The sequence below is a fragment of the Seriola lalandi genome, unplaced genomic scaffold, assembly GCF_002814215.2.
Source record: "Seriola lalandi dorsalis isolate HSWRI2012SDOR001 ecotype SW California unplaced genomic scaffold, Sedor1 jcf7180002054581, whole genome shotgun sequence".
NCBI lineage: Eukaryota > Metazoa > Chordata > Actinopteri > Carangiformes > Carangidae > Seriola > Seriola lalandi.
In genome coordinates, this window is record NW_019525134.1 from 3,351,852 (window position 1) to 3,375,501 (window position 23,650).

At 44.0% G+C, this 23,650-nt stretch overlaps 1 protein-coding gene across 2 annotated transcripts in view; it reads left to right on the top strand.

Annotated features, from left to right (window-relative positions):
- spns2 (SPNS lysolipid transporter 2, sphingosine-1-phosphate) overlaps positions 1–23,650 on the top strand; it is a 63,959-nt gene that overhangs the window by 36,538 nt on the left and 3,771 nt on the right. The window contains exons 4-12 of one of the 2 annotated variants that reach the window (XM_023418251.2): positions 2,029–2,180; positions 4,867–4,933; positions 7,880–8,022; positions 9,070–9,222; positions 9,532–9,721; positions 11,924–11,989; positions 12,432–12,530; positions 15,914–16,077; positions 18,526–18,562. In XM_023418251.2, the coding sequence (XP_023274019.1) occupies positions 2,029–2,180; positions 4,867–4,933; positions 7,880–8,022; positions 9,070–9,222; positions 9,532–9,721; positions 11,924–11,989; positions 12,432–12,530; positions 15,914–16,077; positions 18,526–18,562 (1,071 nt within the window). Of the gene's footprint in view, positions 1–2,028; positions 2,181–4,866; positions 4,934–7,879; positions 8,023–9,069; positions 9,223–9,531; positions 9,722–11,923; positions 11,990–12,431; positions 12,531–15,913; positions 16,078–18,525; positions 18,573–23,650 lie in introns of both variants that reach the window. The other variant, XM_023418252.2, reaches the window with a different exon arrangement.

Genomic DNA, 23,650 nt, shown 5'->3' on the forward strand with positions numbered 1-23,650 from the left:
CTTGTCTATTGCCTCTTTGGTGACCTGAGAAAAAAAAGTTCTTTCTCGTCTCTCCACATGCAGATTGACAGAATTCAGTTTTGGTAAATGGGTCCATATAACAAAGAGGAAAAGTAAATTATAGCACCTCGTTTTAGTCAAAATGGCATTATTCAAAGTGCAAAGTGCCACATTAGTGTCAAACCCTCGAGGTCCTGCAGAGTTTTCTTTGCATTAAGGGAGACTCTGTGTCTATGTGCTGTAAAATGCACAAAAAGAACACACATCAGCATGCTAGCATTGTCATTGTAAGCATGTTAGCATGCTGATAGCAGCATTTATTTCAAAAGCACTGCTGTGCCTGCGCAGCCTGACAGAGCTGCTGTTTGAAGTTGAAGTAGATTTTCCCTAAACCTCCTTAATCTCTTTTATCTCTTTATAGTCTTCGACCTGCTTTTGCAGTTTCTGAACCTCATTTTCACGCCATTACTCTTTGGAGCTTTTTTTTTTTGTTGTGGTTGTTGTTTTCACTGTTACTTGCATTTCTGTCCCAAGTGGCAATGATGGTCTGGTGACCACACACAAGAGCTAGCATCATGATCCCACTAAACAGCAGGCCATTAAAAGAAGAAAATAGACTGTCTGTGAATCCCTCAAAACAACGTGACAAACACAAAGATATAAAGCAGTGAAAGATCCGCTGGGATCTATCGTAAACACAGTAGTTGACATATGTGAAACCAGAAGCTCAAAAACACAGGCAGCAGTAAACACACAGTGAAAATAATATGTGTGTGTGTGTGTGTGTGTGTGTGTGTGTGTGTGTGTGTGTTTGATGGCTGTGTGTATGACCTCATGACATGTCAGTCCCATCCACCAGCATGAGGCCCGGAGTGACGGCTGAGAGCTCAGGTCAGCTCTGGGGTCACCGTCTTAGCTCTGCCTCTACCTACAGCGCCATCATTAATCTCTTTTCACAGCTGACAACCCCTTTACAGACTGTAACCTTATCACACTCACACACACACACACAGACTCACATTATTAGAGCCCACAGGGAGCTCGTACATGTTTAAGGTGGTAAAGCTAAAAAGGACGCAACATTAAGTAGAAGGGCACTCCAATGTCAAATAACATACACATACATTTAATTCACAATAAATTATCTGGATCTGCCCCAAAAACTAATGAGTTCTTCCCTGTCCCGTGCCCCATCCCTCCATCAAGTTCGGTGCAAATTGGTTCAGTGTGTTTTGCATAATCCTGCTGACAAATCAGTTCTACATGCAACCAATTTTACTAATGGGATTGTCCACGATTTAGTGCATCATTCCAGTGTGCAGGGGAACCACATTTCTTTCTGCTTTAAAAAGCAGACATAGTAGCCTGCATGCAGTGAGTTGTGGTTGCCATGGAAACAGTTAACAATCCAGCTGCCTACACAGGTGCCCCTGCCAGTGTGCATCCTCCTGCATAAGCCTTTTAAGTATTCGTCTTTTTTTATTTATCAGCATGCAATAGAAGATAATGCGCCATGGTAATTTAATATGACTAAACAAGATTGAACGCATTAAGCTCTTCTATGCTGACGTGATGCTATTTCACACTTCCATGAGCTGAAATTATTCTTGGTTGATCAAGATAACCTTCACCAACTTTGTTCTCGTCTGTAAAGACATTTACCTGCTGTTCAAGATCAGCTTGTACGTTCACGTACTGCAGCAAAATCATGGGAGCAAACTTGTGAACGTCGTCTCTTCTCATTAATGAAGAAGCACATACTCACAGTGTTGTATGTCCCATGTGTCCAGCTCTGATTATCTGGTAGACAGATGCATCAGAAGAAGTGTGAGATTCGCAGACCTGCTACTACTAAGTATTGTGAAGGCTAAAAGTAGCGTTGAGCTGTTTTTTTTACCCAATGGAAATTATTCAATATGAAAAAGACAGGAAAAGTGGAGTTTGGATTTACATTCTGCTCTCACAGAAAGTTTGATAATAAAACTCCTGTTTCTTTGCCTCTGTCTCTGTCTTTCTCCCTCTCTGCAGTACTACTGGCTGTTTGTGCTCTCCAGGGGACTGGTGGGCATCGGTGAGTCCAGCTACTCCTCCATCTCTCCCACCATCATAGGAGACCTGTTCACTAATAACAGCCGCACCATGATGCTGTCTGTCTTCTACCTGGCCATCCCCCTGGGAAGGTAAGAGCCAGACAAATCCTCTATTCTTGAAATAGATGCGCAACAATAAAATAATATGATGTGTTCTGTGAGATGTTTGTGCAGATGTATATGAAAATACAGCTTTGTGACATTAAATCTGTTAATGTTTTCATCCAATCCAGCCTGTTCATCAAATATTAAATCCAAAGGAATCAGAAGCACTAGCACAGATCATTAAAATTACCCTCACATAGCGAAGGTCAGGCTCACTCCTATCTTTTTCCAGCAGCAGTCACACAAAGAGCTCAGTCCCCTCTGCAAAAAGAAAAGCAGAACTCACAATTGGCTGTGTGAAGCTTAAAGGAGGGTGGGAGGCTTTTCGGAGATGTGGCGCGGGGATGTGGGAGCAGGAGGTATTATTAAGCTTAAATCTCCAGCCTTTTCAGTTCATTCAATCAGAAAAAGGGCCACAGGGAGAAAACAAACAAAACCAAGTAATAAAAGATGAATGTGCCGGTTGATGCGGCGCAGGAGCCACTTGAGGTTTATTGTTATATACAGTGCTTAACAGAATGTGCCTGAGCAGCCGTGTGCTGCGCTGCTTTCCAGCTCCTGCACACACACTCACACACGAGGCGACGCCAAGGAAGGGGAAATGTGCTGCAGTCTCTCCAGCGCTATAAACATCATCATTACATTAGATTTATATAATTATCACATGCCACTCAAATGTGTTGTTGCAGAGTAGAATACAGTGATGGATGGTTATGTAAGTTATGCAGTGTACTTATCAGATGTGTTTATTTGGACACGGATGAACAAAGGAAAGGCAAACTGCCCTCTGCGTGGTTGTGTTATGAGCAACCAAAATGTTTGGGTCACAATAAACTGCCCAGCAACACAGACAATAGAAGGTGCAAGAGTGGGGCTCAGTAAAGTGCAGTCAAACATCCTACCCAGCCTCCCACTTGTTTGTCTTTACTGAGGTTGTTATGACCATTTCCAGGAAATGACCTCAGGAATTAGACCAGATTCACGGGAAATGGATTCTCCTGCTCTCGTTTTTTTTTTTTTTTTTTTTCCCTCCTCAGTTTTTAAACTTGGCTCCACAGATGGCGCTGTGTGACGCCGGTGTTTGATGTGAGCATATTTTTCATGCTCAAGTTTTATTGTTGGTGTTGAACTTTCCAAACACTCTCTGGGTGGACGCTGATAAGATTAGCTGTTAGTCACTCACTGGAAATATCATATGCCGTCTGAGCCTGTTTATACTGCAGTGTTATTTTTGGAGAACTAATCATGGAAGCCTAGACTGTTTCCCTCATCGCTCTGAGTGTGTAGATGCATGAGTGTAAAACCAGTGAAACAGGTTTTTGGCCCTTTAGCGGTCAGTGCTGATAAGAAGTCACTCTAAAGTCCCATCAGTTACATTGATCGTCAATCTGCTGCTCCAGTCTGCTTTTCTAATGGAGAGCAGATCCTGCATCTCGTGGCCAGAGGCTCTGCACAGGCAGACAAACAGGTTCAAAGAGCTCGAAGAAAATCAGCAAGTCTGATTGACTTTCACTGACTAATTACAGTGAGGAGGCTGAACAAGCTGCTGGAAGAAGCTGCACTGTGACAAATTAACGGCAAAATCAACATAAAGCGTGCTAATAAGGTGTTGTCCCCCAAAGCAGCGTCAGTGCTTCAGTCCGGACCAGCAGAATCTATTGGAGGGATGAACTTTTTTCCAAATGAAAAGATATTTTAAATATTTCAGACTGGTGTCTAGTGGTAGGAACAGTCTTAATTTTGCTCTTATTTAGTCCAATGGAATCGGGCCGGACACCTTTGTGATTAATTCAAACGTCTATTTGAAATCTGACAATTCATTTTATCTAAGTCATCGTGCTCACAAAAAAAAAAAATAAATAAATCTTCCATCAGGTTCAGTAGTGTTGAGATCTGCTCACTGGCTTCCAAATAACTCATCGAACATTCAGCGACCTCTGTGTGGAAGCCTAGAAAGTAGGGCCCTTCTCCAGAACTGGCTTTACTGGAGGCCATGACAATCACTGACAAATATCAATGAATAACCAGTTCTTTATTTACTAATGCATTACTCTTTTGAAGATAATGTGCACATACTTGACTCTTAGTTGATGCACCTCTGCCGCTCATACCTTCAGTTTACCATTTAAATCCTTTTGTCCTGTAAACGCTGATGCGATCGAGCAGCAGAGGCTTATCACAACATAGGGGGCTCTTTTATCTGATCTGATATGATCTAGCAACATTTCCCTCAAAGCATTTTACTGCCATTTCCTTTTGTGACACAAAACACACCCTTTAACGCAGCTTAAACGCTGTGAAATCGAATTACACTGTGACAACACGCAGCCTTCGGCCAAACAGCCGTGTTGGTGCTGCGCTCTGTCGGCTCACGGGCTGTAACTTTGCACCTGCGTTTTGTGACTATACATGCACAAATCACACATCCACAAATAGACCACCTAGCCGAGCTGCTACCGGTGCTTTGATCAGTGACACTGTCACAAGCTCTCCATGTCAAGTACCCAAACACTCAACGCAGCTTTAATCAGACCGCAAACAGGATGTGCGCGATGTAGGCGTAAGCTTAAGTGATGGAAACGAACAACGGCTTAATCGGGACACTGACTCATATACAGCATATATAAACTGGTTCAGACTAATATATATGATGTTTTGTGTTTCTCTGCAGTGGGTTGGGTTACATCCTGGGCTCCAGTGCGAAGGAGGCTGCAGGAGACTGGCACTGGGCACTGCGGGTAAGCATCATCATCATCATCATCATCATTCACTAGCACCGCACACCCCAAACATGCACACAAAGACAGATGAAGAGCACTTCCTGCAGGGGAGCCTGTCGCGGAGCTGGGGTCACTGGGGTGAGCGGTGGAAGAAGCACCGGGGGACATGCATGGCTGAACAGGCGGTTCAGGCCCTGACATTGCAGGGAGGTGACAGAGGAGAGAGAGCTGAAGGGTGAACAACTCACACAGACATCCACAGCATCATCAGCTCAGCCTCCAGCAGCGCTCTGCACAAACCTTTCCGAAAATGTTTCTAAAACTTTTAAACATTAGATTCCCTCATTATCTTCATTATGTTCAAACTAAAATGTTGCGGTAGTTCAGCTCTGCAGGAGAGTGTATTTCTATTAAACATAGAGGCTGATGTTAGCATTTTCTTTCTGGTCACTGTAAACACATTTATCTTTCATTACATTTTACACATGGAGGTCATGAAGAGGGATCAATGCCTCAGTGAAATAACAAGGCGTCAGTTCTTCTTTAACCTGTGGTTAGTGACTTTTTCACTGTTGGAACTTAATGAGACATGGCGACGGCGTAATGTTTAGCCTTTGTCAGTCCGTCATGCTTCCTGCTTTTATTTTCATTTTTCTCCACACGCACTGGGGAGAAGTTACAAGGGGTTTTGGCCATGCTCAGGATGCCGAACTAAATGCATGTTCCAGATACTTTTACAGGTTCCTTTGGATTGGGATTGGTCAAGCAAATGTGTCCTTATGTTACATTTAAAAAAAGTACAGGAGCAACCACAGAGCAATAACCAGCAGCTCACTATGGTAACAAAGGAGGACAATGGAAGGGGAAACGATGGCCGTTATCTACAAATAACACCAACCCTGGGTCAAAACAACCCATTGGTAAAAGGTCAAGTTAACCCAGTAATGTAATATTGACCCCACACTGGGTCAAATTTTAAACCAATGATTTTTAAGAAATAACAAGGTGTGTTACAGAAAGCTCTAAGTTTTGTCGTGGAGGAGAGCGGGGTCTTAGTTTCACCTGGCACAAGGACTCATTTGTTACTATTTACTGGCTTGCAAAATGCCCCGAAGGTGAAGACCAAGACCATTAGGCTGGCTCTCTTCTAATTAAAGGCTAATCTCAGCTCTCAAGAGAAATTAATCTGTAGAAATGTACTGAGCTGTCCCACCTTCATGGGGTATTGCTTCCAGAGAAAAACCTGTTTTTTGCAGTAGCACACTGACTGTGTACTTACAAGCAGACAAAGGTGTTAAATCAGGAGCATAAATCACTGTTGTCCTAGCACTTTTTTTATTGGGGCTCTACTGAGTACTTGAGACAAAACATTCTAGAGGTGAAAAGCTCTACAAGACATACCACTAATAATGGAGAGGACCAATGAAAGCTCTAACAGGACTCCCCACGAACCGCTGACTTCAGGGTCAGCTTTTAAAAACCTTACAGCGTATTATGACCTGACTCTTCTTATGAACCAAGTGACATTTAAAAGGAAGACATTAAACATTTTCTCAGCGTGTGGGGATGGAGGAGATTCCTGAAAATGACAGTTTGTCGGCTTATAGGAAACAGGAAGTACATTTCTTCTTGCCTTGGTGGAACATTAAATAAAAAAAAAAACAAAGAGCGGGGCAGTTTGTTCCAAAGCAGCCACAATGACATTCCAATAAAACAATCTCGAAGCCAATTAATCACCAGTGTGGCATGCGGAGGAAAACACATACCAAGACATGAAACAAGGTCTGTGCAGCAGTATCCTGCTTTAAGGAAAAAACACTGCGGCGCTTCCGCTTGTTTTTGCCCTACGTGTTCCAGACACCTTCCTGAACATGTGGACGATAAGAAGGAGATGCACAGAAGTGAGGAGCAGGAGAGGGCAGTAGCTAATTTGTTTGATTGCCAACCATCCATACAGGACGTATCTAATGGGCCTTGTGGGAGTCAAGGTCAAAAGTCACAGACTCCCAGTGTCACGTTGAATAATTAAGAAGGGACTTCAAGCTAATATGTATTTTCCTCTTCAGTGCGACGAGCTCTGTCTTCTGCCTCCCTCTGAAAGCACATTATAAGTGTCTGATGTAGATGTCGATCCAATTAAGTTGCTCGACACAAGCAGGAGACGAGTGGCGGGAAGACGCGGCGTAGGGAAGGAAACCATCAGTGTTCCTCGCACCTCTGAGACCATAACCGCTGTGTTGAGCCGCGTTATCGGCCGCGTTATGAGCCACGTCAGACTCATTATTACTCCCTAAATGAAAAACACACATAAACATACACACACACCTACACACAACCAGCTTTCACAGCACCACAGAGCTTATGCATATGGATGGGTTTTTATAAGCTACAAAATAATATAATATGATGAATTTCCCCAGACAGTTGAAATTGTTTGTTTTGTTTTTTTTTCTGTGAGCAATTTGTATAACTCAAACAAACCCTCTCCCACACATCCCATCCTGCCTTTTGTCTTGGTCTGCCCCCACACAGACGCACACATGCACAAACATGCTACCTCCCAACCCATAAAAGAAAAGCTGATACTAAACATATTAGCAGATGGGCACTTAAGAGGTTTTCACCTTGGTGCGGAGCTCACAAGGACAGAAAACTCTTTTTGAGTCTTGTATGCTTATACACCTAGACACGCCCACACATATAAACACACACACACACACACACACACACACACGGTGCCAGCAGAGTAAGCAGGGGGAATGTTCTCAGCTCCAGAGGGCTTGTATAGGATGTCAGACATATCCGCAAACACAGTGGCCGTCCATTCAGATTGTAAACACACCGCTCTTTGTCCGGCATTTCACATCGGCCCCCCTCCAAACCACTCCCAAGTCTGCCCCAATATGAATATCCAGTATGTGTCAGCACCATCTGAAGCCTCGTACATCTTTCCTGTCCCACTAGGTGTCCCCGGTTTTAGGGATCACTGCAGGAACTCTGATCCTGGTCTTCGTGCCCGAGCCCAAGAGAGGCAGCGCTGACCAGATGGGAGGACGCATCAAGACCCGCACCTCCTGGTTCTGTGACATGAAGGCTCTCGCCAAGAAGTAAGACCTGCGCTCAGCTTCAGGGGATACACATCTTACCTGTCATCTTACCTGATCTGTGATCAGTATAGTGGCCAAACATACACACTTCATGCATTCACTCGTGGTTAGCCTATAGTAACTATTAGAGGCATGGAAATGTCAACAGAGGACAGATGAATAAGTATCTTTCACTCACCACCTTCTGCAGCGCTGCTGAACTGTGAAGGCAGCTTTGCATCCCTGACACTGCAGGCCTGTGTTACTATAGCACCAGTGGGCTACGTTTCCTTAAAAATGTTATTAACTCTATGTGTAGCCGTGCAGATTTATTGATGCTATTTTAGGTGAGCAGCCACATATTCATTCCTTTACGCAATACAGTCTCCTACATTCACCACCTATGGAAGCATGAAAAGCGTTAAAGGAGCTATTTTTAAGCATTAGCAGCTGTTTTTTTACCAGTCTAGAAGAAATGTTGTAACTCCAGCATCAAACTTTATTCCTTCACTCACCAACAGCTGTCTCTAGTGGAAACCATCACCAATTTTAATTCTCGTCTCTATCACATCTTTTCTTCGACTGAAGTTAGCATGCTAACCAGCTAGCAGCGCCTCATTTTCCGATAGCGACTCACTGTAGCCTCCAGTCCGTCCTGAAGACTTAGCGCTGCTCAGAGGATGCATTATAACCGCTGGTCTTGTAAAACATAACGATCTTCAAAGGTCTTGTCAAGCGAAAATCACCACCACCGGCTTCCTGCAAGGAACTACGTTCTCACTCACAAATAGCCCCTTTAAAGAGCGTGTTATTTTTGTCATTTGCTATTTTAAAATCAGCCTTAGCTGTGTACCATTTCGGTTTACCTATTTGGCATCAGATTTGTCAGATTTGAGATAGTGTTAATCTCCCAAGTCCTTTATTTGTTTTACAAAGAGAAACCACGGGCAGGTGACATGTTTGAGATTGTGTTACAGATAACAGTGGCATGTTTATTTTTTGTCTTCTGTAAGCCAATATAATCACCTTTTTGATTTTGTGTGTGTGCGTGTGTTTCTTCACGGCTAGCCGGAGCTACGTGTTCTCCTCCCTGGCGTCGGCGGCTGTTTCTTTTGCCACGGGTGCGTTTGGTATGTGGATCCCTCTGTACCTGGCCCGAGCCCAGGTGGTGCAGAAGACGGCAGAGCCCTGTACAAAAGAGATCTGCAGTAGCACAGACAGGTGAGAGGCTAATGACTAAACATGAAGCACCGGCTTTGAAGTCACTGCTGCTTCTGTTTGACTTGTGCAATCTGAAACCTGTAAAAGAGAAAGATACCGGCATACTTGGTGTACCACATGTAAAGAGCTGGACGGACTGGGTTTTGGTGGCTCTATGCCATTTTGTATGGCTTTATTTATTTTGGAGGTTTTTCAGTGTTGCACCATTTATAGTTAGCAATGCTATGCTGCCAAAATTCATCCATGTGGTTGTATATCATAAAAAGTTACATGATATATAATGAAATAACTTATTTCCCTCCTTTCCAGCATAATCTTCGGGGCGATCACCTGTGTGACCGGGCTGTTAGGCGTGGTCATCGGGGCGGCCACCACACGCCTCTGTCGCCAGAAGACTGAGCGAGCTGACCCGCTCGTATGTGCTGTCAGCATGCTGGGCTCGGCCATCTTCATCTGCCTCATCTTTGTGGTGGCAAAGAAGAGCATCGTAGGAGCTTATGTAAGGCCCATTTCCTGTAACTGTTGTGTGTATGTGTTGCGTCTGCAGGAGGAAGCTGCCTCTTTTTCAAACCATGGAGGGAGTTGTGATTAAGTCCAATTTTGACTTTATTTCCAAGAGTCAACAGGTCTTCAGTGAGAAATGTCTCCCTGACAAAGAGTGATATTAGTATGTAAATTATGGATTAGCCTGAGGGACTGAGAATTAAAAGGGATAGTCTGGTAACTGATCTAACAAGAGAAAGCTTTTTAAAAGCTCACCGGGGTGGCGTTAATGTTTGAATCAGGATGCCAGCTCCTTTCAGGCCCAGAGGCAGTGAGTGGGTGTCACTCTTAATGAATAGTTGAATTGCAGGTTAGATTGAGATGGCTTCGGGAGCTGCTGCAGGTAGCTGAGGTTTTGGCCACAAGATCAGAGTCTCAGGGGCAAATTCACAGAGAGCTTGCGTGAGTCTGATTGGCTTGTGAAGCAGGAAAGGGCGCGACTTTACAATCACTGCCCTGAAAACAATGCAGTCTGAGCGGCTGGACTCACCAAGCCCAAACTTCTCACTCTTATCAGAGACAAAGGAATCGGAACTGACTCTCAACAACTCGGCCCGATGATGGAAAGCTGGGAAAGATGGAAAATATTTCCTATGCGTGTCAGGGAACATAACAAACAGGCTTCCATATCCTAAATGTGTGACCTTGGTTCACATTGGCAAGTTTGGCCTGTGACTTTTCACTGCTGGATCAGTGCAGGATTTCTTTTACAGTGTATGTGAGATGTGTTTATGATGTAATGATATACTAGAGTCATTCAGCAGCTGCTACACAAAGTAAGTGACAAATAATTACAGATATAAATAAAGATTTTGATTAAACAAATTAATTTTATATATAAGCTTCCATGAAGTCAAAGGCTCATGTTTATCAAGTGTTCGCTCAGCCAATTACTATAGACCTCAGGTGTGGAAGAATCCATATTAATTACAACTCAATTTTATAGAAACGGGCTTCACCATTTGCTGATGGAGTCAAGTGACACCTGGTTTCTTTCTTTGTACAGGTTGCAAAGAAAAAATGCAGATGATTGACACTGTCAAATGTTCTAGATCTTACCCAGGATTTTCTCTCAGATTAGCGTCCAAGAATAAAACATTTTGTTATGTGAAAACGTGTGAAAATGATAGTCTTTTAACCGTGACAGCCCCTAACTTCACACGTAACTTCACCTCTTCTCAGACTACTCTACTGTACAATATTAAATCATCTTACTGTACAGCAGCAGTTGTAAGTGATCAACTCAGGTTTCATGGCAAAGAGCTGACAGATGTGTTATATTATAAGGTGTGACGTGGTTGTAACGGTCGGTGCTGCTCTGTTGGGGACGACTGACCCCTCGCAGCTGTTGTCTCGTCAACACGAGGCTAATCTGAGGGAGAGGCTGGGGCTTCTGTCTTCTAAGAGCCAACATGTCGGTCACGGTGTCTGGTTCGCAGCTCTCAGAACAGACCGGTCTACGTCTCTGCCGTCAGGCTCCTTCTGTAGCCCCTCTGCGCTGCACTGTAGGTCTGGCACACTGGCAGAAGGGTTATTCCCAAGCAGGAGACACACATCAACCAGCCGTGTTAAACTGTGTCAGACGAACCCAGTCGATACAGATACACAGGATTCCTCTGCAACCAAAACCCTCTGGGTCTGTTCTTGAGAAAGTAGCCACATAGCGACAGCAGCTGCTTCCAGCCTGTGTACATACAGTAGCCTGCATGTACATAAAGTATGTCAACTCCACTATGTTATTTTAAGTTTGCATTCTCTGCTCCACCCAGTCGCAAGTAGGACATAAACTCAGATCCTGCAGCTGGCTCTAAATGTAGGAAGTGTTATAATGTTTCCACACTGAAGATGCAGCCTTAAAAAGAATAAACAATCCTTATCATCCCATGCTGTTTTCCAGCTCTAAGGCTACATACTCGGCTCAGTGGGACCAAAATGAAGGCCTGCACATCCACATATAATTGGGCCACAGCATAATAACATGTTTTTAAACCACCGCAGCCAAAGCACTTTTATTCAGCATGGATTCCCACACATGGGAGCAATATCTGCAACCTCCTCTTTTGGCTTCTGGTCCGGGGTTACCAGTCTTTTGTGCTGCAGAAATTGGATGATCTTAATCAGCAACACTAAAATGTACAATTTCTTCTTCTTTATTTAGGTTTGCATCTTTATAGGAGAGACGCTGCTTTTCCTGAACTGGGCAATAACAGCAGATATTTTAATGGTAAGTACTGAGAACTTGTACTTGTTCACTTGGTCACTGGGAAGTCCTGCTAGAAACAAATTACCACTGGGCAGTGATCCAATTAGAAATGGTTTGGAGTTGTGAAATGTGTGAGTGGACACTGTGGACTTTGAAGGCTGCAGTTTGGGTGGAGCTGATGATGACTGCCTGAGACTGATTCATATACCACTCAGGAAAAGAAATGGAGAGGAGCCCCCCCCCCCATCTCGTGTGTCTTTTTTGGTGTTTAAAAGTGAAAACAGGATGTTGAGAGAGCCAAGAGACAGATCATTTTTTGGTTTATTGTGACAGACAGGTCTTCCTGATCCAAAGAGGTGGGCTCTGTGTACTGACGACTGCAGGAGTTGTTTTACTGACTCCTTCTACCTCTGTGTCTTCTACACAATGTCATGTATGTTTCACCCTCTGTCTCCTTCTGCAGTTTGTCGTTATTCCCACTCGGAGAGCAACAGCAGTCGCCTTTCAGAGCTTCACCTCACATCTGCTGGGTGACGCAGGAAGTCCGTACCTGATAGGCCTGGTAAGAGTCTCCCAGAAGCAGCTATGTTTGGTTGATCAGGGCGGGAAGGGGAATATATTTATTAAAGATTTAACTCAAGTCATAAATCGCAGCTACAACTTACCGCTTCAGCATATCTGTGAGCACCATATTCACACACACACACTCACGATGCATTCAGACACCAGTTCAGCTCTTGCTTTAAGTGGGCCAGTGCAAAGTGAGGTACAAGAGGAGCTTTTAGCACACGTCTCAGGAGGCCTGATGAACAGAGTTGTGATTTCACCACCGCTCTTCAGGCTGTCAGTGGCGTTTTCTAGTAAATCTCATGGTTCCCAGGAGGGGCCGCAGTTACTGTATTTGATTGGTTAGGAGATGAGGGGCTTACTGGGACACTAGGCCTCTCAAGGTCACAGTCAGCCCCCGCCCACCTCCACCCTCCAACCCTCCAAACTGCACGCATACACAGAGAATAGCATCCAGGAAGGCCAGAAAACAAGTGCCGCTTGCTATTCAATGGAGTGTGAAACAGGATTCACCTCAGCTGCATTCTTCTTGTTCCAACTAGAGAATGAACATTTCTGAAGTTAAATAGTAACTCGATGGAGCTAAACACTTTACGCCATAACTGAGCATACAGGAAGAAGGGAAAGGTTTTTGCCTAGGTAACACACACACACACACACACACACACATAATATCCTCATGTTTTATATTTTTATATCAGTTTTTATGATGCAATTTTGGTGCCAGTTGATTGCTGAGACTGCCTCAGTGTAATGTGTGTACACTGAGTTTTACTGTCATGCCTCTGGCTCACAGTCTGGGTCACGTTGACAAAGGCAGTAAAAGTCTTTGATTAGCGAATCAAACTGATCCTCGAGCTCCTCTGTCGGGGCCTGACAGGCTGGCAACAGACGCAGCTGTCTGTCGAGCTGCATTGAAAGTGTCCCGTTTTTGTTTTTTGTTTTTTTTTTTCCTCTAAATGGAAATGTTAAACTGTTGTCAAAGCCAGATAAAGGGATCTGTATGTTATCTCCAAGTGCTGACATGTTCTCCAAAAGACTGAACAACAAAAACTGGAACAGGAAAAAAAACAAAAATCCAAATTCTTGGAATCAGGCTCAAAGGCTGGTGCTGTATTGTTTCTGCAGATCGAATTAAACCCAGTGTCATCTGTATGATAAACTTCCTATTGACACATTTAGAGATACACAGCTTTGAAAAACTGTCGGAATCACTTTAATTCTGCTGATTTAAATGTTTCAATTAGTGATTAAACAATTAATCAAGCTACAAAAAAGGAATCAGCAATTCTGAAAACTGAAGTTTTAGTTATTTATTCACTGAGCAAATATGCCACACATTTGATGGATGGACTTCCTCAGACGTGAGGATTTGCTGCTTTTCTCAGCTTGAAATCATAGTAAATTTAATATCTGTGGTTTCTGGATGTAAGTTGGACAAAAAAAACAAACATTTGAAGAGTCACCTTGGGCACACATGTCTTTTCATGGCCGTTTTTTCACTATTTTCTGATATTTAATAAAGCAAATAACCAAATAAACTGATCAAATGACCAACAGATTAGTTGATGGATAAAATAATGATCAGCTGCAGCACCAATTTCAACCTTACAGCATTTGTGGAAAAGGCAGGCTACTGTACAAGACCGTTGTTCTGGTGATACTGCAACAATATTCCACAGCCCAAGCTCCAAATGTCAGAATAATGCTGCCTCCAGACAAACACACACAGACACTGCCAGCCAGCATTACCCAGACATGGCCCCACAGTGAGCCAGTCACCCCAGTCCCACTCCATCCGGCCTCCAGGGTCACGACTCTCCTCTGAGTTACATACTACATGTCCGGGGGCTTTCTCACTCCTCCACAAACTGCCTCAGTTCCTGAACCTGAGGTTTAGCACACGAGTGTGACAGACTCGTTGTGACGCACACTGTGAGCGCGGGCTGATACAGAGTCACACATGCAGACTGGCACAAATCCTGTGAATGAGCAAAGTGGAGAATCTCAAGAAAAACAGACCGGTGGTCATTGCTTAGCAACCACAGGAGAAAGCGAGTGAGTCAGTCGTTTCGGTTCACAGTTGGGTTGTGCACCAAACAGACCTGCAGATGATGTACTCAACTCTACAAACCAATGCGGTGCTACCAGTACACCGTAGTTGCTTTGTTAGCGGGAAGGGCCTGCAGATATCGGTGCCCGCGTGCCACACAATGGCCATTCCCTATTGTTAACCAAAAAGTGCTTCAGTACATTTGGAATTCTCCTGAGCTTGAGTCAACATCCTGCTCTATCAGCACGTAGACTGCGGCCGTTGTCGCACGAGAATCCCCCAACAGACACATAATGGACTCCTCCTATACTGCATGGGTAGGACATGGCCACAGGCGGAGTGGGTGGCAGGGGGAACGCCTGGAACAATCTCTCAGCAATCTCCCAAGAAATGCCTTCCTGCTCGATAATTAGACTTGCAGCAGTTTGCTATGTATTTTTAGCTAAGCTGTACTGTGCAAGCTGCAGGCAATTTACTGTACCTGATGAAATACACTCTGCACTGGCCACACACACACACACACACACACACACACACACACACACACAAACACATACACACATACATAGCTGCTGGACGTACACCAGATTTTATCACGCACTCCTCACGATATTTACGCACCTTACACATGCACATATGAACACTCCCTCCGACATCCTCCTGTCAGCAGTTCTCCACCTCTCCCCGTAAAGAATCCCATTCTGCTGATGCTAACATATAATCAATGTGCTTCAGCCAGGGTGACCTATGGCCGCTCAGACTCTCACTCACTCACAGACGTGAAGCGACCCCCCCCTTTCTCGCTCCTGCTGTTCATACCTCCACACAATCTGCTAAAAGCAGCCTCCTCTCCATCAGTGCGGTGATCTATGCTTGTTTGAGAGCTGCCTTTTGAGTGGTACAGGGAGGCAGAAATGATCACATCACACCCACTGTTCTCCAGCTGTTGTTTTCCTCAGCACCACGCATGAGAGACAGTGTTACTTAAGCCTTCAACAGCAATATGAGCTATTAGCTATGAAATCCCGCCACGCTTTAAAACAAAAAAAAGAGCATCTTCCATCACGCCGTGCCTCGCTTTTATCTGTTGCTATGATGAAACATGCAGGACTCACTCTGATAAAGTGCTTATTGTGAGTGTGTAACCACCGTAGCATCTTGTTGTGTGTCAGAGCATGACAGGATATTTTAAGAACTTTTGCTGGATGATTAGTGCTAATAAAACTTTTTCTCCTCTGACTGTGTGTGTGTGTGTGTGTTTGACTGTGTGTGTGTGTGTGTGTGTGTTTGTCATTGTGTATTTGTGCTTGCGTGCCTGGGTGCAGATCTCCGACGCCCTTCAGGAGAGCTACGCAACCTCAGCACTGTGGCGGTTCCTCAGTTTGGGCTATGCCCTCATGCTCTGTCCCTTTATCATCGTCCTGGGGGGCATGTTTTTCCTGGCCACTGCGCTGTTTTTCCTGGATGACAGAGAGAAGGCAGAGAAACAGTAAGTGACTCAGACATTGTTTCAATAACTCGTCATTATTTCATTTATTTTTTAGTCATCCATTCTTTAAATATTTAAAACGTGCTTGAGTTGTCCTCCACTAACTCTCTGAGTCCAAACACACCACCACGAGAAGCAGCTGTAATGTTGCCATGCAGTGCCATATAGACCAAAGAGGTCAGACACTCTCTGCTCTTTTAGCCTGATGCTGGGGTGTGACGCGTGTCAAAGACAAGCTGCCCAACGATGCCAACAATGGTGCCAACCCTGCAAGACTCAGAGAGGCCCTCGAGCCAGTAGAAAGTCCCAGTCAGCTAAAAGTGCTCCAGAGCTGACACAAGCTGTTCTAGCCATCAATTTGTTAAAGTGTGCTTACTTAGACTTTTACCAGCTACCGCCCCTCTTATTTGTGCCTTCATATTTTCCTCTTTCAAACACCAAGACGTGAACACAGAGGGCCTGGCCGCTGGTCATGGCCTTAAAAGGCTAAAACAAACTCATCCTCTTTCAGAATGTGAGACATGACTTCTTGTTTCTTTCAGACTATTTTTTCCTACTTTTTTATCACGCTGACTTGCTCCCCTGGTGCCAGCGCTCTCAGAAATGACTTCCTTCCTGTTGAAGATGAGGGACATTTTTAGGCAGGATGGCAGTCTGATGTCTGACGTCTATCTGCAGTCACTTTTTCTTCACCCTGTGGAGTTGGTTGTCGTTCCCACGCCAAAACCCCCACATAAAGAGAGATGAGGGAGATTTGGTAGAAAGAACTTCCATCAGGCAACATTTGTGGAATTTACGTTCAACCCCAAACTTTAGGATTTTTTGCATTTTATAATCCCAGGGACAAGTTAACAACCAAGGTGTTGATATTTCCTCAGTGTAATGTTAACATGAAGATTTAAAGGACTCTTTGCAAAGGCACACATCCATGGCTGCCACCAGTCAGTGGCTTCTGTTGAGTCTATTCTAGGGGGGGAAAGGAAGAAATGCAAAACAATGACTAAAAGAAAAGTCATGCTCTTGTCGCCGTGCCAGCAATAGATAATAGTTTGTGGTCCAATATGTGGTTCAAGCTATTTGACCTCATTATTGCACAGTGTGGGCAGATGGCACATGTTCACTCAAACTATATCTAACCACAACCCCTTGACTTTCACACCACATGCTCTAGGGCAAAGCTAATGGAGCAGCAGATGGAGTTAAAAAAAAAAAAGTTCAGATATGAAACAGACATACTTAAAGTCACTGCACGGCCATTCCTGTGTGTCCTTTTTCACAGATATGATTAACAGAGATGTGTAGAGGTCGGCTTGGGAGTTTTAGAGATTATACCACTACTTGCCACAGCATCTACGTTCTGATAAGTCAACTTATAGAAAGGCAATACAAACTGTAACTCACAGCTCTATCAATCATTAATATGTCATGTAATAATGTTCCATAGAGTCATTCATATTCATTATAATAAACACTTTATGATAAGCCAACAAAACTGCAGTTATAAACGCTAATAAGTCATTAAAAAGTCGTCAGTAAATGGTAATAAAGAGAGTGTGATACCAAACTTCCTTCACATATTGATTGTGATGTGTGATATTAGAAACTTGACTAGTTCACGACCACCTTTGCCTGTGTGCCTCACCTATAAATGAGTTAATCATTCACCAGCTTCTTGGATTACATCCAGGTATATGTACACAGCAAACATACTGTTGCATACCTCACATAGTCCTAAAGCTTCTGCAGAACTGCACACATCTGTACTAAACATTCAAATGAACTTAAACAGCAGCAGCGCTTATGTAACGAGCTGCAAACAGCACCCCGGGGACCAAGAAAGATGACAACATCCACAACTTTGTAGGGTTGTTCCACGACTGTGATATATATATATATAGACTCCATTCACGTTATAAAGCCCCCAATTTATAAATTCTCCCTGACTCTACAGAGCGTTTTGCAGCTTTTTTTTTTTTTTTTTTTTCCTCCTTTCAGTGTGTCCTCAGATACTCAGCTCTATTTATAAAAGGCGCGGAGCTGAACGAGTTACTCACTGGAGCGCGCTTGTCTATTTTCAGCCTTAAAGAGTGCTTTATTATTTCTAGGTTGTTAGCTTTTTTTGGCTGCAGGGTTGCCATTAATAGCTCGGGTTCAGTGCGTGTTGCCTCCCCACGCATTAACCCAGTCCACATTTACACTTTGTGATGTGTGAGAGCTGAACTGTCTCATCTGCCACTGCCTGTGTACCTTGACAGTACAGATCCAGTGTGGGTCAGGGCGGGCCGAGCGCTGCAGCCTGGAGTATCACAGAAGCAGATAGGGATGAAGTTAAGACACAGAGAGAAAGCAGGGATGAGTAAAATTAGGAAAATGCTGTTTAAAAAAAAAAAAAAAGAACTTCCTAACAGTTTTTGTCCTTAATTTCTAAAACTCTTCTTCTCTCCTCAGGTTGAGCCAGCTGACACGACCACCCTCCTCAGTCAAGGTATGACCAGGTAAATTGCCTTTTCTCATAAAGAAGTTTTGACACTTTAATGCTTTGCACATCAGCAGTTCTGGGAGCAGTTTATATGGTTGACAACAAAGAGAACGTCTCCCTCCTCGTTACCATGAAGAGCTCCTTCCATTAGGAGACTCAGACATCTGAAAAACAAGATTTTCTGGACTTAAAAAACACTTTGACTAGAGGCGATCCAGAGCTTTATAACAGTGTAAACACTTCAGGTGATAAACATGATGATAAACAAATGATTGATCCATTATCCATTTCCCATCCCATTGTAGTCTGGGACTGTTTAGGCATTCTTGGAGTGGTGATTATTTGACCAATTATCTGGCATCTTATCAAGACCTGAGCTGCCTTCCCTCCTTCCTGTCTTTATCAGACCCACACACATGGTGCAAAACCCCTCGTCTAACGTAATTATTAACTGAGGGAGAAAAGACAATAACTGGCAGCACACCAGACAACTGTGCACAGTAGACAATGGGGAGCTACTGTAAAGAATAATACGATTAAACTCTGACTGACTGATTAGAAGGACAAGGAAACTGTTGCGACCTACTTGTAAAGGTTATCATGTTTAGCCAAAAGGTCAAGGTTCTACCCCGTTCTAATCATATGCTTCTAACTTTATCTGGGTTTATTTGTGTACATACAGTATGTTGACATTTGTCAACATGATATATGTACTGGTGCACTGGCCTTGCCCTATGGGGCCCGGTCATGCACAGAAAAAAACTGGACATGTGACGGGCCGCACTGTGGGCCTGCCACTTGTAGCGGTCGGGGTCGAGTGTTGTGTAATCAAGGCAACGAGCAAAGGACAATCCTTTTCCAGAACTGCCCAGTGTGACAGACGCCGGGTGGGTGAGGGGATACTCACGAGTTGCGTCGGGGGATACTCGCGACTCCGTGGCGCCGAGGGGAAGGCCCTGACTGTTTTCTGTTCCTGTGCACCGAAGAGCACTTCAAAGTATCCGGCCTTCTTTGAGTCTCTACGTGGATCCTGTAAAAGGATAACACCGAGAGACTGTGTAGGTCTGTCGGGGGATTTTTGGTGCTTTGTTATCGATCCTCTCTGCTAGTCATGGATTGGCCATAACAAACACCAGGTACAGCAGAACACCTTAGGTCGACGATTGGTCGTATCACATCTGTGGCCGTATTTCTTGGACACTCATGTGACGAGAGAAGCAGAGCTGTCAGCTGATCACTGCTAATGCACTGGATCAGATGGTGGCGGAGACTGCCAGACCTTTTAAACCCAAACATGTAGCGAGGGTGAGCTGTGATCACCTGGCTGAAGCCTCAGTCCACAAAGTCTTTAACTCCCACCTCCAGGAGAATTTCTCATGCTTCCTTAAGGAGCTGTCTGGTGTCATGGTCTCTGAGCAGACCATGTTACTCCACTGTGGAGGCAGTGGCCTCGAGCTGTAGTCAGAAGGTTGACGTTGCCTGTCACGACGGCAGTCTGAGGTCCTTCTAATGACAGACTTGATGGAAGCCTCACTCATGTCTCTGGCAGAGGTCTCTGAGCTCCTCAGCCAGAAGGCACCAGGTGTGGATGAGATTCGCCCTGACACGCTGAAGGCTCTGGACATTATTGGGTTGTCTTGGCTGACACACCTCTTCAATGTTGTCTGGAGGTCAGGGTGGACGAGGGTGGTAGTTCCCATCTTTAAAAAGGGGAAGCAGAAGGTGGCAGTACTAGGACTGCCGCTATGAGCAATCCGGTCATTATATAACTGGAGTGAGAGCTGTGTCTCGCCCGTACTTTATTTTAATGCAAGAGCTTCCTGGTAGTCTGTCTGGTCATCATGCATCAGTTCTGACCATTATTAAAGTGCACTTCTGTGTGTATACAAGGAAACTCTGCCATCTGATATTTGATCAGCAGCTGATGGAAAGCATTGCCTTCAGGGTTCAAAGTCGGGCTTTATATTCTCATAGTGCAGTGCTGTATCGTATTACAATATGGAATTGCAAAATGAAGTGCAGCTTTCCTCCATACAACACATTTTAGGAAAAAAAAACATAGAAATAAAAAGAAAGATTATTAGCTAATTTATCAGTAATAATGCAATATGTAGAATATTCAGGAGATATCTTGATGGGAATTCTGTCTCAAAAGACAAATAATAAGCAAACACATGTGAAAGAGGTGATATGAATTCTGTTGTGTCTTGTGGAATTATTATTAGATGTATTGATCTGCAGCTTAAAAAATCTGAAATCTGCAGTGTCCTTGACTACGCTAACAACGAGAGCTCCAAACACTTGCACCACACAAGATGTGAAGAGGATGATTGGGAGGCAATGGCGGATGCTTTGGAAAACAGTGTACTGCAGCATCAAGGCCACGTCATTTGTATTTAATTGGCTACAATATGCAAAACCGCTGCTGTGGTCTCTTACTGTAAACACTGCAGTGCTATTACCATTGGCGGGGTGACATTAGCGTTCACAGCTAATGACAGGTGACATGAAAGGCTCCCACATGGCTGCCACACATATCAGGTTTCAGTGGCAGTTTGTGCTCTCAGCCTTAGGGTTTCATCAGTTCTCTGTCACACAGAGCGGCTAAAGCTGCTGTCAAAAGGGGCTAATTATAGATGATTACAGCTTCATGAGGTCAGAGTTGAATATGCCTATGAACTGATCATTTCTGTTCCAATGTGAAACCACATTGGTGAGTGATTTTCAGCAAATTTGTTTTGAAAGATAATCCAATCAGCCACAAGCAATATTTCCTCCCTTGGGTCTGACTCACAGATCAATACAGTTCACAGTTCAGCCACTCTCTGATGACAAACCTTTTACATTCACTCTGACCACTGCGCCCAGAGGTACAACATGTAGCTGTGACAAACAATTAAGAGAGAATCAAAGGGAGTTGAATGATGTTGTTGTTTAAGTTTAATATTTCAATTTTCTTCTGACAAGGAGTAAGAAGTGAAGGAGAGGAATTTAGAGGAGGAGAGAAAAGACACACGACCCCTGAATAAATGAGGATGAAGAGAAGCAGTAATCGCCTAAGCTGTTATACATCACAAGCTATTAATCTCCGGTGATGCAATCCCAGACGGAGATCAGATACATCGAGATCCAATTAACTTCTTCTGCAGGAGAAAAGCAGCCTCTCTGCTGACCAGATTCACACCACACAGCACGATAAGTCGAGGACATCCCCGAGCTGGGGGAGCTGTCAGAGGATCAGCGTGAGATCTGACAGCAGAGCTTCACACTCATTTATTCAGTAACCACAATCCCGTAGTACTCGGGGAGGAAATTTATGTCATGTGGCAAAACTCTGATTTAGTCACTGCAGTCCAAACCTTAACTGTAGAAATGTTTATACAGCTGCAGGCGCATACTTTCCTTCTTCACGCTCTTATCATTCAACAAAAAGCTCTGGGTCCTCAGTCAGCGGTGCTCAGTGGGTTCATGGCACTGGGTAGGGCAGCAACCACAGACCACACACACACACACACACACACACACAATGTACAGCCAGGCTCTGATGTGATGTGTACATTTCAAAAGCCCCTCGACTTTCAGCTCTTCTTAGAGCGTTCGTTAGAAAGCGAAGCAGCACTCTCTTTAACACATCTCTGGTCTCATTTACGGGACCATTCACTGCTTTCTCCATCTGCCACTCAGATCTACAGTAATGTCAGCCTGGCCGTGATCAGTCATGATTTGCGTCCTCGCAGCCAACAACCACTACAAGTCGGTTTGATTAGAGTTTGTTCACTTGCCAGACCAATCAGACCTCCCCTCTGCTGCAGAAGCCAACAATCTCCAGCACAGTGATAGTCAAGCTGTGAGGAGGCAGGCCAGTTTTTTGCAGATATCAAAGCGTTCACAAATCTAATTATCTTTACGTCACGCTGCCATCTGAGCAATTTTAAGTATAAGTTTGGCTCAAAAACAATTCCGAGTTTACAGCAACAACTGACAGTGTTAATTGAGGAAAAACGGTTCATCCCAGAGAGGATCGGATCTGCATGTGTCGTACCAAAACACATTGTTTTCTAAAAGCCACTAATCCTCCTGTTTAAGCTAATTACCCTTGTTTGTATGAAGCAGTTTCACTGGAGCAAATCAGTGTGTCTGCATGTGTATATATGCCCATATCTGTAGATGCCTGTGGGTCCATGGGTGTGTGTCTGACACGAGCTCAATGCATTGCTTCTGCCGAGCTCCCTGCACTAATCCTATTGTAGCAGCAGTAGCGGCTTGTGTAGCGGAGCATCCAGGGCACCGTGATGACAGACCACAACAAACAGCGGGAGGGCGCGCCATCTCTCTCATCCAATCTAAAGAGATCACAAGCGTGGCACCATGAACGCTTGATGGTCTAATCTCCAACTGCAGTATAGTTTTCCCTCCGGTGCCAGTTTTTCCCCACACATGAGCTTTGTTTATTTGTTTATGAGCGGACGAGATTTTGAGAAATCTGAATTAATAATCTGACCTAGTGTTCAGCCCATGTTCAGATTCTTGGCATTGAAAAAACAATCTGAAATTGTACTGTGAGTGAACAGTGGTGAAAATTTAGACCATCTCCCTTCTTTGTGATAGAGAGCACGCAAAGCAATGAGTTTCATGGAAATGAGGCGCACAAAGTTTTCTTTTTCTTTTACTCCACTACATTTCAGAGCGAGATGTTGTCGTTTTATGTCGACTACATTTACATGATGACACCAGTCTTAACTTTGAAAATTCATATTTTACATCAATAACATATAAATATGATCAATATATTTGGATTAAACTACGATTCAAATTAGACTAACTACATTAAAATGCATCAGCACTGATCTAATAATATAACATATAATAATATGTCACTGACAGTAATCTGAGCAGTCAGTCATGTTGTATGTTGAACATTAATTTATGCGCTCTGTTATTTTACAAGCAATCAAACAATCAGCAAACCATCTTCCTCATCGTCCGCACGGTAACATCAATATCAAATGTTAAACCCCAGTCTCTGCATCTGGAGATACACTGGCTGTGTGTTGCTGCTGTGGCTTATAGCTTGCTGTTGTACAGATTGGGGGG